At 36.1% G+C, this 15592-nt stretch overlaps 1 protein-coding gene across 1 annotated transcript; it reads left to right on the top strand.

The window, feature by feature from the left end:
• Positions 1-8417: 8417 nt before the first annotated feature.
• Positions 8418-10764, top strand: LOC131655872 (protein WHAT'S THIS FACTOR 1, chloroplastic). The gene is made up of 2 exons (XM_058925670.1): positions 8418-8519; positions 8881-10764. The coding sequence occupies exon 2, from the start codon at positions 8915-8917 to the stop codon at positions 10388-10390; it is 1476 nt and encodes a 491-aa protein (XP_058781653.1). The 5' UTR covers positions 8418-8519; positions 8881-8914; the 3' UTR covers positions 10391-10764.
• Positions 10765-15592: the final 4828 nt, after the last annotated feature.

Below are 15592 nucleotides of genomic sequence, written 5' to 3'. Positions count from 1 at the left end.
CGAGCGGGCGGCGGCGCAGCTGGCGTCGACACAGGGACGGGGGCAGGGCCGGGGACGACGTGTGCGAGTTCCCGTGGGCGAGGGAGAGGGTACATCTGCTTCAGGATCTAGGAGTCAGCTGGCTCGGGTATCTTCTTCCCGCCAGCGAGAGGAGGAGGAGGATGAGGAGGAGGTGACGGCAGTGCCCTACCACGAGCCGGAGGGGGTACCGGATGTTGACCCTCCAGCCGGGGAGGAGGATGAGCAGGAGGACAGCTATCCGGGAGGGCCCTTTGACACTTCCGTGCTGATTCACTACCACGATCACGTCGCTCGACGTATCTGGGAGGGAGAGGTATTTTTTATAATTTAACCGTTTATTTGTCACCATTTTTTTATAATTTAACCGTTTATTTGTCGCTTATTTAATATACGTCGCTTATTTATTTTTTTGTAACAGGAGAGAGAGCCGTTGAAAATGGTGAACCACGCCCGGAAGATTTTCAGTCTGTTTAAACCAGCAGCTGAGTGGTTTAACGACCATGTGCGAGGTTCAGGGCTTAGCGGGCTCTGCATGACGGGGTACACCACCATCAGCACCGGCATGCAGGGGGCATTTGTGGAGCGCTGGCACAAGGAGACGTCCTCTTTCCACTTGCCGGTTGGGGAGATGACGATCACCTTGCATGATGTGCAGTGTCTTCTCCACCTGCCGATTAGGGGGCCGCTGTTGCACCACTCCCGGATCCAGAGGGTCGAGGCCATTGAGTGGATGACGCTCTATTTGGGCATGGAGCACGAGGTTGCTCACTTTGAGTGCGTCACGACATCTGGGCCTCATGTCCGGTTCACCACACTGAGCTGCTACTTTGAGCACCACCTGGACGCGGCGGCCGAGGCTGAGGAGGCGGGTGACGAGCTATTCACACACTATTACCGCGGCTGCGCTCTCCGGTGTTGGTACATGCATGTGGTAGGCGCTGCATGCTTTGTGGACAAGAGTGCAAGGTACGTCGACGTGACCTATCTCCGATACTTCATGGACCTGGATACCGTTCACCAGTGGAACTTGGGGGCAGCTACTCTGGCATACCTCTACCAGAAGCTGAATGAGGCCTCCAACTGGAGGACGAGGCAGTTGGTCGGATCCTGCACACTACTTACGGTACGTTTTATTTTAATACATTATCGTATTTATTTATTTATTTATGTTTCGTATTTATTTTTAATACATTATCGTGTTTCTGTTTCAGAGCTGGATCATCTCCTACTTCTCCCGCATCCACGACTTTCACATCGATCCTGCGTACGTGGACGCCATGCCCAGGGCCGCCAGATACGTTCTTCAGAGGGGGAACGATGCGATGGGACCATACCGTGGATACCTGGACCGCACGATGCACGACGACGTCACTTGGAGGCCGTTCAGCGACTACGCTCAGATTGTCCCCTTTGACGGCATTGCTCTATATTCAGGCTGGCTGGCATGCGGGATTACCATCATGGTCTGGTATCTCCCTGAGCGGTGCATGCGTCAGTTCGGATTCGTGCAGCGGATACCCAGGTCACCCTTTGAGGTTGCTCCCGACACAGTGACCCGAGTGCAGCTCACTGCCATATGGGAGGACTGGCAGCATCATGTGGTACCGCAGGAGTACCGTCTCACTCGGGTCTCACAGGACTGGCATAGTGAGGAGGGATACGTCACATGGTTCTATCGGGTGTCACATCCTCTGCTGAGACCTGACGTTCCTGGCGCTCCTAGGCCAGCACACGAGGAGATCCTGGAGAACCAGCAGGCCGAGGATGACCACGCCATTGATCTCATGCCGATCTGCCAGCGGATAGAAATGCTTGGGCGGGACGCGTTGGATCGAGGTGTCGTTCAGCAGGGCGGTCCAGAGGCTGTGGCCGTGATGGAGATGATCGTCACTGATGCGGGCCGTGCGGCGGCATACAGGCGGCAGAGGAGGTCCCAGGGAGAGAGGGTTAGGCACACCCAGTAGTGGTCGGGTTTATTTATTTTTTGTTTTCGGATTGTATCTTTAGCACATTATTATTATTATTTGGATTTGGTTGAGCTTGTATATATTTCTTTTTTTTTATCATATTAGTATTTTCACCTTTACATGTCGTTTATTTTATTTCCCGGTTTCTTTTAATTAAAAATACGAAACTGTTAAGAAAAACATAAAAAAAAATCTCTGTTTCTGCATAATTCGGAAGTGCATTTCCGAAACCCCTCAAAATCTGAACAAAGGTGTTTTCGGAAGTTCATCTCCGAACACACCCCCCATGAGGTGTTTTCGGAAGTTCATCTCCGAACACACCCCCCATGAGGTGTTTTCGGAGATGCACTTCCGAATTGTGGAAATTTTTTTAAAAAAATAAAAGCTTCGGAAGTTCATTTCCGAAGCAGGGGTAATTTGGGTTTTTCGCTGGGGGTGACCCCCATAGGGAGGTGGCTAAAGAAATTTTCTAAAATTAGGAAATTTCTTTATCCACCCCATGTTATTTTGGTGACCCCTGGTGAAAACCCCAAAATGCTCTCTATTTCAGAAATGTATTTTTGAAATGCAATAAAATGTTGTGCATCTCCGAAAACGCTTTATTTTTCAAAATTTGTATTATTTCGGAAATGCATTTTCAAAAACAATATTTCGAAAGTGCATTTCCGAAATACTGCGCGTTTTGCAGATTTAGCAAAACAGCCCCTCCCCCCAATTCATTTACCCTAAATCACCATCAACACTTCCTCAAAGAGATTTTTTGCTAAACCAAGTTCCGAGGCTACATCAAAGGCTGTTTCTACTAGCTCTACTACATTCAAAAGCTTCTCAATCACTTCAATTTGTAAGTTTCATAATCCTTATATTCATAATTCAAATGCATGTTAGGGTTGTTAGAAATTACAAAAATGATATAGGAGTAGGTTGTTAGTAGTATTTAGGTTGTTTAGAAGCATTATAAAATGTCTGAGAATTGGATTTCTGGGTCTGCCATGGAAGTTGTAGAAGTTGGCTTCGCAGGGGTGTTTCGGAAGTTCATTTCCGAAAACACCTCCATCACCAGTTTCGGAAATGAACTTCTGAAATGTGTCCAGAAGTGTTTTTTTTTATTTTTTTAATTGTTTCGCATTCTTATGGATTTCAATTGTTTCAGGAATATGGCAGGCAACGCAACACGCATCAGACAGGGGAGAGAGACCCAGACAGCATCGACTAGACGCGAGCGGGCGGCGCAGCTGGCATCGACGCAAGTACGGGGTCGTGTCCGAGTACCCGTGCATATGGACGAGGGTACTTCCTCATCTGGATCGAGGAGTCGTCTGGCTCGGGTCTCTTCTTCCCGTCAGCAGGAGGTACGAGAGGAGGAGGAGGAGGAGGCAGTTAGATACCAGGTGGCGGAGGAGGTACCGGATGTTGACCCTCCGCATGGGGAGGAGGAGGAGGGCTACCCGGGAGGGCCCAGTGAAACGTCTGTGCTGATTTCCTACCACGAGCACGTCGCTCGACGTGTATGGGAGGGAGAGGTGTTTTTTATAATTTGTCCGACTTTATTATTTTAATCGTTTTTTATTGAGCTTTTTATTACACATTTTCTTGACGGTCTAATTAACAATGTTTTTTGTTTTGTTTTTGTTGTAATAGGAGAGACAGACTTTAAAAATGGTGAATCACGCTCGGAAGATTTTCGGTCTCTTTAAACCAAAGGCGCAATGGTTTAACAACGTGGTGATAGCTTCAGGGCTAGGTGGGTTGTGCATGACGGGGTATACCACCATCAGCCACGGCATGCAGGGGGGCTTTGTGGAGTGGTGGCACAAGGAGACGTCTTCTTTCCACTTACCGGTTGGGGAGATGACGATCACCTTGCACGATGTGCAATGTCTTCTCCACTTGTCGATTAAGGGGATACTGCTGGACCATTCCGGGATCCAGAGGGTCGATGCGATCGAGTGGATGACGATCTATCTGGGTATGGAGCCATATATGGCTGATTTTGAGTGTCGGACGACAAATGGGCCTCATATCCGGTTCTCCACATTGAGCATTTATTACGAGCACCACTTGGTGGCGGCGGCCGTATCCGGGGATGCGGAGAACGACCTATTTATGGAGTATCACCGTGTCTGCGCTCTCCGGTGCTGGTTTATGTTTTTGGTAGGCACTACACTCTTTGTGGACAGGAGTGCAAGATACGTCGACGTGACCCACCTCCGCTACTTCATGGACTTGACTGCAGTTCACTAGTGGAACTGGGGGTCTGCTATTTTGGTATACCTATACCAGAAGCTGAATGAGGCCTCCAACTGGAGGACCAGGCAGTTGACCGGATCCGTCACACCCCTGAGATGTACAAGCTTCCCCTGAGTCAAAGAATTACATATTTTAGAAGGAAGGGATATCTGAGCATTGTTTAAAAGACTCCACCTGAGTTAAACAATCTCCCCTGAATCTAAAAATTAAGATTTTTTTTCAAAAATGTAGGGGTTTCTAAGCTTTGTTCACATTTCATCTGATCTTGTTATAAGCATTCACTTGATCAAAGTATCAGAGATCAAATCACTTAGATTTTTAAGTATCAGAGCTCTTGAATGTTCAAAAGTTAGAGTACATATTTCTCATATAACTTGGAACTTGATGATTCAGATCAGATGAGTTGTAGTGTTAGTGCATAGGTATCAGAACTTTTGAATCACTAGTATCAGAGTGTTTCTAGTTAAACACTATCAGAATCATTAAGACTTGTGAACCAGGTATTTCTGAACTTCAAAGCATGTATCATCATATATCTTTCTCATCAGATTTTTCTGACTAACCATCAAAAGTTTTCTCATCTTTATCAGGATATAATTCATTTATCAGAATTAGCGTACTCCTGAATCTCATTTTTCAATTATCATGTAAGCGACAAGATTTGTTAAGAATTAGATATAGATCAAGATCATCATTATTTTTCTCCCCCTTTGTGTCATAATAAATTTTTTTAAAGACAATAAATAATTGATTTCATCATAATTAAGCACTTAACAAGGAACAGAGAGAGAAAAGTCAGAAGTTTTCTCATCTTTATCAAGATATAATTTGTTTATCAGAATTAGCGTATACCTGAATCTCATTTTAAATATTATTATTCAATTATCATGTAAGCAGCGAGATTTGTTGAGAATTAGATATAGATCAAGATCATCATTATATTCCTCCCCCTTTTTGTCATAAAAAAAGTTTGAAGATAATAAATAATTGATTTTATCATAATTAAGCACTTAAGAAGGAACGGAGAGAGAAAAACGAGGACACAAATTTCATTTCATTGAAAGAGAATTTACATCATTTGAAACATAAATGAAACACGAAAAGAACCCAGTCAGGATCAAAACCTAAGCGAGTAAATAAAAAGAGTAAAAGACAATGAAATTTCATCCAGATCTTGCGATCAGAGTAATTTATATTTGTATTGGTACACCCTTCCATTAGCTCCCACAAAAGTACGTCAGCCTTCATCATCAGAGTCATCATCTGAATCAACATGAAAGCTGGAGGAACTTGTCTTCAAAGTTTTCATCTTAGATACAAATACTTTTCCATCTTTTGAAGTTCCAGTTGGTAGATTCGGTTACGAACAACCTTTTCGAAGGATCAGAACTGGGTAAGGAGCACTATTTGGAAGAAGTCGGATGATTAACAGAATTATCTAATTTGATCTTCTTGTTATGAGTGGATGTTTCATACAATATGATAGAGGCGAAAAGGATAAGACAACACTGAAGAACTGATGAAGGGATAAAAACAAATGAAACAATAGAGATTCTCATAGGAGGGGAGAAGACGTAAATGACAAGAGAAAAGATCTTATCAAGTGATAGATCAAACCTTGAGAAACTCAAAGCAGTTAAGACAGATTTTGAAACAAGAGAGAATAAAAGGACCATCATTTCCAATACAATTGTCAGAGAATTTAATGCAAAGAGACAAAGAAGTAAGAATATAGAAGGTTATGCTTAACCAGATTCTTTTTTCAATTAAAGCTTGTCCCACTATTCTATTCATAAACATATGGGGTAGGAATATAGATATTTTTTAAATTATTCTCATGGATATTTCCCATTGCTCGAGGTTACGCTCAAATAAATTAATATGTTATAAGTGACGTGAGTCAAATCATATACTTTTATTTGAGAACGTGTGACTTAATGTTCTCAGAGTTAAGAAGTATCATTGACATAGAAAGGGCTTGCGTAAGATCAATATCTTATTTTCCAATGAAGCAGAAAGCACATATATTCAATATTCATTCTGGACAAAACTCCATTTTCAGGTGTTTTAGAATGAACACAAATCTATCTTCAACTAAGAGTTTTATAAAGATATCAGCCCATTGATGGTTTGAATCTATAAATTTTAAAAGAAGAATCCCTTTCCGAACATGAATTCTAATAAAGTGATGCTTGATTTCTATGTGTTTAGCTTATGAGTGTAAAATGAGATTCTTACTTAAGCATGTAGCGACAGTATTATCACAAAAGATAGGAATGTTACTTACATATATCTGCAAGTCTTTCAGTTGACTTTTCATCCAGAGCATCTGAGTGCTGCATAGTGATGCTAATATATATTCTGCTTCAACAATAGATCTTAGAGAAACTGCACTAAGCAATCCGTTGTGAGAAATCTAATTTCTAAGAATTTGTAAAGAACACAAGAGTTGTTGCTCATAGATTGTGTTAAACATTTGAGCTAAACCGTTTATGTTTCAATCTGCTTTAAGAAGCAACATCTTGTAAACATTTCCATTTGTAAATCTGTTGAGATTTGTATTCCTCAGGTGACTAGGTTGTTAGTCTGTATACTTGAGAGGACTAATGTGTCTGTCTAGACTATTAGAGGTTGTTTGTAATATTTCAAGATTAGTGGATTAAGTCCTTTTCTAAGGCAAAATCACCTTGGCGGGAGGACCGGATTAGCCTTTTATAAGGTGAACCTGGATAAGCAAAAGTGTTATTTTCTTTCCTCCATTGAACTATCTCACTAACTACTTAAAACATTTTGTAAAAGAATCAAAGTTTTTTTTTTAAAACCCAATTCAAACCCCCATTTTCTTGTGTTTTTTTCATCCTTCACACCTTTCATCAGACTAGGAGCTTCATTCGTCTTCTCTTTGCCAACATCAACATTATTAACAACATATGTATTGTTATGTTGTCTTTTTTTGTCACAACCATCCTTGTAATATCCAGAGCGACCACAATTTAGACATAGAAGGTGAAATCCTTCATAATCAATTTTGTAGTGCCTTTCCTTGATAGAGAAGATAACTAGCAGTGGTTTGGTTAGGTCAACCTGAACACAGAAACTAGCATACTCTCCCATTTTTCTTGATAATGTGTTCATATCCACCTTCATTATTTAACCTATACTATTACCGATGAAAGAAAGAACTCGATCATCATAGTATTCTATAGGTAGTCCTAATATTCAAACCCAAACTATTGCTTCTTCAATTTCATCATTTGTCGAGCAAAAGTTTGAACTCCATTCTCTGACCGATAGATAATGATCATAGATGAACTACGATCTTTCCATTAGAGCAGCATATAGATCTTCTTCTCATGTGAATGTTACCAAATAATACTCTTGCTCTAGATCCATTATGGTTAATGCACCCCTTCCTAACCCACATTTAATACAACCTGTTCTCCAAAGCTTTGTAGCCAATTTTTCTTCCCATCATTTTCACTATAGCACCTTTACACCAAGGAACTGCGATTCTCATCTCCTCTTTGTCAGAAAGTACGAACTCAGGGCATTCATACTCTCCATATTTCATTTCTTCAATTCTCAAGCCTCTTAGATTTTCACATGTTCCAAAAAAATTGCCTGAGTCTGGTTCCCTCTCAATGTTCATGGCATTTTCATCAACTTTCTATCTTGTAACAATGGCTTTATAAGAGATAATCTCCTTTCTCCCTCCCCTCTCTCCTTGAAAATTTGTGTGATATTTGAATTTCTTAGTGCTTCGATCCTTCTAATTGTCCTCCTCATATTCGTTCAAATGTTCTTCGCAGGTTTGCCCTAACATAGCCATTCTTTTAAACATTCTTCCTTTTTACTATACATTTTGTTTGCTTGCAGGTGGACAATGAAAATATATAAAAGAGAAATAGAAAAGGACAAGTGGAGATAGAGGTTTGATGAGGAAGATATATAAAGGAATTGAATCTATTCGACTATTTAGATCATTCAAATTTATTTAATCAAAAAGTTAAATTAAAAATGGTACATGAGGGATTTAATTCATCTCTCATTCTAGAAGTCACAATTAATAAAATATAACTATAAAAAAAATCAAAATTGACTACATTTTATAATATTTTAATTTTAACAGGGACTTTCTTCAATTCAATTTATATACTCTTTTTAGTTTTTGCTCCTTTCATTATTTTTATTTCAACATGTCCCTTTGCAAAGTTCGAGTTCTTCATTTTCGTCTAACCCAGCAACCGCCACTGTAGTTCAAAGTTCAAACACACTCCACTGGTTCGTATTGTAATTTTTAATTTCTTCTTCAGCCTTCTCTCTTTGTACTTTTAAAAAAAAAATCCGTTACAGCGGGAGCGAAACTTCGTTATGGTAGCTACATCCGCCGTGTTGTTCTCGAGCGGCCGCTCCCCTCCGCACCGCCGCCAACGCGCCGATTAAGCACCTAGCTTGAAGCTCGCCGTTTTCTTGATTATCCTTGATATTTCCATAACATAGCATTTTAACTGTAAATTTCTGATTTTAGGGTTTATGTTTATATTCATTCCAATTAATCTTGCTGTGTAATTCAATAGGATAAGAACTCTGTATTCTGTATCTCATTGCAGTTTTTTGCCTTTTGTTTTCAATTCATTTTCAGGTTCATCGTGGTGTTCTTGGTTGATGCCTTAAAAATGGCACTATGCCATCCTTTTTTAGTCACCAATCATGGACCTGTAACTTCCCTAACTTCAACCTTTCTCTCTGGAACAACACCTTCATCCTTTTCCATCAATACAAAACCAAAAACCTATAACCTAAAAAATCTCACTCTTTCAATCTCATGTTCGTCTCTTAAAACTGTGCGCGACCGCACTCTAGATAGACACGTTGTAACGAAGAACAGAATCCGGTTTGTTCAGAAGCTGAAAACCTTGCTTCTTTCTAAACCAAAGCATTATCTTCCAATTCGTATTCTATCCAAATGTAGGGCTTATCTTTCACTTCACAAGCCTCGGTCGTTACTTTCTATGATCCATCGGTATCCATCCATTTTTGAAATGTTTACTATCCCGTGGCCAGATGTACCTCTCAATGCAACAAAGTTGTATCCTCAGCCCTGTGTTCGATTAACTCCGGCTGCAGCCGCCCTTGCAACCGAGGAATTGAATCTTCAATATTCTATTTCGACGGTATTGGCAAACAAACTCCAGAAACTGCTTATGCTTTCTTCTCACCGAAGGTTACTTATGGCGAAACTGGTTCACCTTGCTCCTGATCTTGGTCTTCCTCCTAATTTCAGAGGCCGGTTGTGCAATGACCATCCTGACAAATTCAAGATTGTTAACACTTCATATGGCTGTGCACTTGAACTTGTATCATGGGATAGTGATTTGGCAAAGGCTTTACCGCCTCGTGAGTCTCATTCGCTTGATTTAATAGTTGACCGACCTTTGAAGTTCAAGCAATTGAGACTTCGAAAGGGGCTTAATTTAAAGAGGCCTCACCAGGAATTCTTGCTGAAGTTTGAAGAAATGCCAGAAGTGTGCCCCTATAGCAACCCTGCTGAGAGTTTGGCCAAGGAATCGATTGAGGCAGAAAAGAGATGCTGTGCTGTTATAAGGGAGGTTCTTGGAATGACGACTGAAAAGAGGACTTTAATAGATCATTTGACGCATTTCAGAAAGGAGTTTGGCCTCCCAAACAAGTTGAGAGGATTGATTGTGAGGCATCCGGAATTATTTTATACGAGTGTTAAAGGGCTTAGGGACTCAGTTTTCCTGGTCGAGGAGTTTGATGAGAAGGGTAACTTATTACAAAAGGATGAGATTTTAGCCTTACAAAATAAATGGATGTACTTGGCGAGGGAGTCAAAGAGAATGAGAAAAGAGAGAAGGAAGGCTAGGTCTGCCAAAAATATTGGCAGGTTGAGTGGTGTTAATCAAAAGCATGACGAGAGCGATGTTGATTCTGATGAAGATATTGAGATTGATAATTTTGAAGATGGTTATGATGATGGTTTTGAGGATATATTTGAAGATTTGGATTTTGAAGCTGAGGATTATGACAACAGAAACAATTTGTTTGCCAACAAGGTTGGGGAATTTTGGACAGCAGGACCTTTTCCAATTCAAAATGGTTTGGACGGAGGACAGAAACAACCTTGGTAATTTTCAAAGTGAAGAACATAAATTTTGATCTGGATGAAGGGAAGGAGTTTCAACAGACTGTACCATATGACAATGGAGATAATGTTCTAAACTGGACTATTGACTATTGATCATTCAAAGGAAGATCGTGTCTATAATAGGGTCGAGTCTATATAATTTCAATATTATTTTTTATAAATCATGTGTATAGGAATATTGATTTTGTAAATGAGTGATGACTCTAGTTTTAGGTGTTATCTACAGGATCCTCCTTTTTTCCTTATGATTATGTAATGCAATGCTTCTGATTCCAAGTGTTGTTTTAAGGTTGTAAGAATGATCATAAGCAAAAAGAACTTGAAAATTTGGAGCCATGACATTAGCTTTTTATTCAATACCATGTTAAGCATTTTTGTTTGTTCAATTTTACATAAAAATCATATTTTATCATTTCTAGCTCTGATTTCCTTTGAGGTGCTTTTGATGGAATGAGAGGCTGTCTTGAAGCCATGATTTTGAACTCAAGGAGCTGTAAAAATAACACGTCTATAGGTTCAAGAATTGTATTAGCAAGGAGGAGGGTGTAAATAGTATTCCTTTAAAGTTGATATGCATGGATCCATTTCCTAAAGGAAGGAGTACACTACAGGCCCATAAGGTACATTAGACCCACAATATGTTGGAGAATTTATCCTAAATTTTATCTAGCACCCCCTATACTAGTGTTTTTATCATAATACCTTTCCACCTAAAAAGAACAATATTCACATTTTATTTGTCTTTTTTTTTTTTTTTTGGAAATTTTAGAAAAAATATGATATTTATTGGATTTTTTGAATCATTTACCGAATATTTAGAAGTAAATCCTCTTTTTCGTTAAAATTATGTTTTTTAACCAGGAATTTAAGATTCATACCGTTTTTTATAGAAAAAACCATGCATGTTTATTGACATTTTGAAATGTTGGGCAAAATTCCATTATTGACATGCATTTATGCCAAATTTTTTGAAAAAATACGGTAACCAAGATGGATTTTTACCGATTTTTTAAAAAGTTCGATAAAATAAATATATATATACTGACAATTTCAAAAATGTCGGTAAAAAAACATATTGGTAATCACATTTTTCAAATAAAACCATGTAAATTCTGAATTTTTAAAATCTAGTACTTGTATTTTTGTAATTACAAACAAAACTAAAAATATTTTTTTAGTAAAATGAAAATATTTATATTATTACATTTCGGTTACTAATATTAATTTTGTTTACACTTGTTAAGTTATTTTAATTAAATAATGTGATCAAACATGATAACTTTAAAAGATTAATGTGAAGTCAAAAACTGATATAAAATTTGACGATGGTAAAGAGGGGGAGTAAATTGAGGTGTGATTATTGGTCTTCACATAAATTTCCAAGGTTAACATATGTCAATAGACTGGAAATAAGTTAGGCAGAGTTAATTGAATAATGTGATCAAACATGATAACTTTAAAAGATTAATGTGAAGTCAAAAACTGATATAAAATTTGACGATAAGGTAAAGAGGGGGAATAAATTGAGGTGTGATTACTGGTCTTCACATAAATTTCCAAGGTTAACATATGTCAATAGACTGGAAATAAGTTAGGCAGAGTTAAGCTTTGCTAAGTCTAAATTTGACCTACTAAAAGTTTTAAAGTCTGACCTGTAACCTATCACAATCTTACTTTTAATCTTGAGTCTAGTCTTTTTGAAAGTTGGATCGACTAATTAGTCTATATAAATGTGTATTTTATTTGAACATTTATAAATAAACAATTCAATTATTTTTTAAATAGACTAACAAATTAAAATATTAACGAGACTAAATGCTTATTTGAATTGACGTATTTAAGTTTATCTAATAACATAAGTTTTGTAATATTATTTATTTAAGATAATTTATGAAAATAACTTATCACATTATTCATAAGATTTTTTTAGCTTATTTTTATAAGTTCTTCAAAATAGCTAAACTGTATTTTTATTTTAAATCAAACTTTTAATACAATATAAAAATAATAATAAATTTATTTATTTATATTTACTTAAATTAGTCGACCATATAGAATTAAAAGACATTTTTAGGGCCTATGACCTAATCTTTTTAACTAAATAGATTTATAAAATACTGTTTGACCTGAGCCTATGTAGATTAGACCGCAAACCCCTATTAATTGATCTGATCTATTCTCAATCCTACGTGTCACTAATTCTAATACAAATGGGAGAAATACACACAATATTTAAGTTGTTTCAAAACGAATTTAGATAATTTTTTAACTTTATCAATATTCAAGAGAAATAACTCTTACACTTTATGTGAATATGTCATTATTATAGAGAACCAAACAAGATATTGGAGGGTGTCAATTGATAGTGATTCAACTTCTATTACTTATATTGTAGAAAATTTGAGACCTTTGACAGACTTTGTTCACATGAATCAAAAGTGTTTGGAAGAAATGATATTAAGAGTATTCTTAATAAGTATATTTTAAGGATATGGACAAGACAAAACCTGTTATAGTATCATGCAAAATTTTAGGAAAAAGGAGGTTGAAGTTGATCGAAAATAATCTAAAACACATAATCTTAGATAAGTCTGTTTTTAAATTCATAAAAGTGGTGGCTGAAGCATGGTGTGAAGAGGAGAATCTCAAAATTGTTGATGAGAGCATAAATATGACATATAAGAAAATGATGGAACGTCACTCACAAGCAAAAGGCAACGACAATCATAACAATAATAACTTGACATTATCAAGTTATAATGTTATGCAACCAAAGAGATTCAAGAAACAAAATCACTGTTAATTTGAATATATAATAGAAATAAATTTGGTAAGATGGTTTGAATAACCCTCAAATAATCAATCCATGAGTGACACAAATCAAATTTAACATATTCACCATAATAGCCAGTTTTTATTGAGGAACCTCGCCAGTCTTAATTGAAATCTTCCATTTTAATTACATATTTTCCACCCACAAAGTTCAATTCCCATACTTTACTTAAATGATTTGAATTGAGTTACAGTGTTACCAATGTAGGTGCCTTAAGTTATATACATATAAAATTATCGTATAAATAATTAATAAGTTGGCGCAGTAATTGGATTCGATCTATTATAATATTAGTTCGAATATGGACTCCATTAGTGGTAGTTTTGGTGGTGGTGGGGAACATAGTCATAAAAAGAAACTTTGTGGGTCCAAATTAGAAGCAGAAAAGGAAAGAGATAAAGGTTGAGTGAGTGGTGAACTCTGTAAATGTATACCAAGTACATGAATGTGAAATGTGAATAATGACTTAATGGTTGTATGACTCATTCATATAAGTTGCTTTTTATCCTAAAGTTGGTACATAGCGTGAAATGCAAATATGTAGACGTGGATAAATTAAAATCACTTATTCTCCAACTTTGTGGCAATTTTACTTTCAATCATGCGCGGCAACAATACCCAAATGTGGCCATGAATGTCCTATGTATATTATTTCAATCATTTGTATTTTTGGTATAGACTCGTTTCACAATCAATTAGAGTTTTGGCTTAAGAGACTTCTTTTACTATTTTAGATTGTGCTACTATTGGATATTGATTGAATTGTGATCTTTTGCACAAACTCAATAATAGTTAAATAGTTTCATTCATTTGGTTGTCGTGCTATTTAAAAAAAAAGTTATAGTATGTTTCTATTTTTGTGAAAGACGAGTTTCATCTTATTTATAAATACTAGATTGTCGACCCGTGCTCCGCACGGGGAGCACGGATATATTAGAAACAAAACTATATTTTTTATAATTACATTTTTTTATAATAGTTGATATTTAACTTTTATTTATATATAAAATTGTCTTGTAGGATATTTAAAGTATTTTGCAATTATATTATTAAATTTTTAATGTGAAACAATAATACAAAAAGTATTTATAATATTATTTTGTAGGTTATTAGAAGATTTATTATGGTTTCATTTATATATTAAAATAAGTAAGTTTTTTTTTTACAAAATATGACTACCTGAACTATATTGAGTTTAACATTTAACTCATAATATAAATTAATTTTTTTACTTATTATTTAAATTTAAATATGAAATATAGAAGAGGGAGATTTTTTAGCTTATATTTTAGAAATGATAAATATATATTAAAATTATATTTATATTTTTAATTATTCTCTATTTTAAATTATTTATATAAAAGTTATTTTTTAATTATGGAAGTAATTTCAAAAATCAAGTAATTGTAATAAAGTTTAGACAATAATTGGTAATAAATTGAAAGAAAGAAAAACTTTATGAGTGTTAAAGCCAGATATATTTAGTGAATATGATTTTTCTTTAATGAGTTGTTTTAAATATCAATACATAATTGCAAATAAAAGGAAATGAATGAAAATTTATAAGTGTATAATTGAAAATAAAGTAAAATTCATGCTAATATTTATTATTTATTAATAAAAAATCATGGCTAATATCTTTTATTTATTAATAAAATATTTGACTGTTATTACATAGATAAAAAAGACGTAAAACAAATCCAAAAAGAGTATCAATCATCAAATTGAAAAGAGAGTGAATCATTTTGTTTCTTTTATTTTCAAACATAATAATTTTGACTCTTTAGTGATGGATGCATTGTCACCTTCGAGATCAATTGTTTCTAAAGATTCCAAACTCATAGCTTTCGCTCTCCAAGTGAGTTGCTAGTTGGAGTCTGGCAAGTATTAGCAACAACCACTTCATCTTTGAAATTTGAATCACCACCTTCAATAACTTCCTAAATTACATTTTAAAAGGTAATTATTAGCGATAAATACTAATAAAAGTTTTCATATATTTTTATTAATTTTAAATACATAATATAAAAGTAATAAACCCAAAAAAAAAATACATAATATAGATAAAAAGAATTACCTTTAATTAGGTATATTTGAGATATGATGAAGAGGAATTGGAAGGTTAATATTCTGCATTGTTATCGGGAGGTAAATCAGTGTGCTAGTCGAGACGTACTTTTAATGCTTCTTTAACAGTTTTTGAGAATTGTCTTCCGCACGTTAGGAGAGTCGTATGAGGCTGATCTTAGGGGACATGCTACCCCGAGGCATATTGTTGTATAATGTTTTTTTATCGGGTTTAGGCCCTCACTCTTACCAAAGAAATACTTTATCCCAATTGATCATGAATTT

This window comes from Vicia villosa, linkage group LG3 (assembly GCF_029867415.1).
Source record: "Vicia villosa cultivar HV-30 ecotype Madison, WI linkage group LG3, Vvil1.0, whole genome shotgun sequence".
In the NCBI taxonomy this organism is placed as follows: Eukaryota; Viridiplantae; Streptophyta; class Magnoliopsida; order Fabales; family Fabaceae; genus Vicia; species Vicia villosa.
The sequence above is the reverse complement of the archived record's forward strand: the minus strand, read 5'-3'. Positions and strand labels throughout refer to the sequence as shown.

What these genes read in the sequence shown, in the direction of transcription:
- LOC131655872 (XM_058925670.1), top strand. Translation starts at nt 8,915, where the DNA reads ATGGCACTATGCCATCCTTTTTTAGTCACCAATCATGGACCTGTAACT.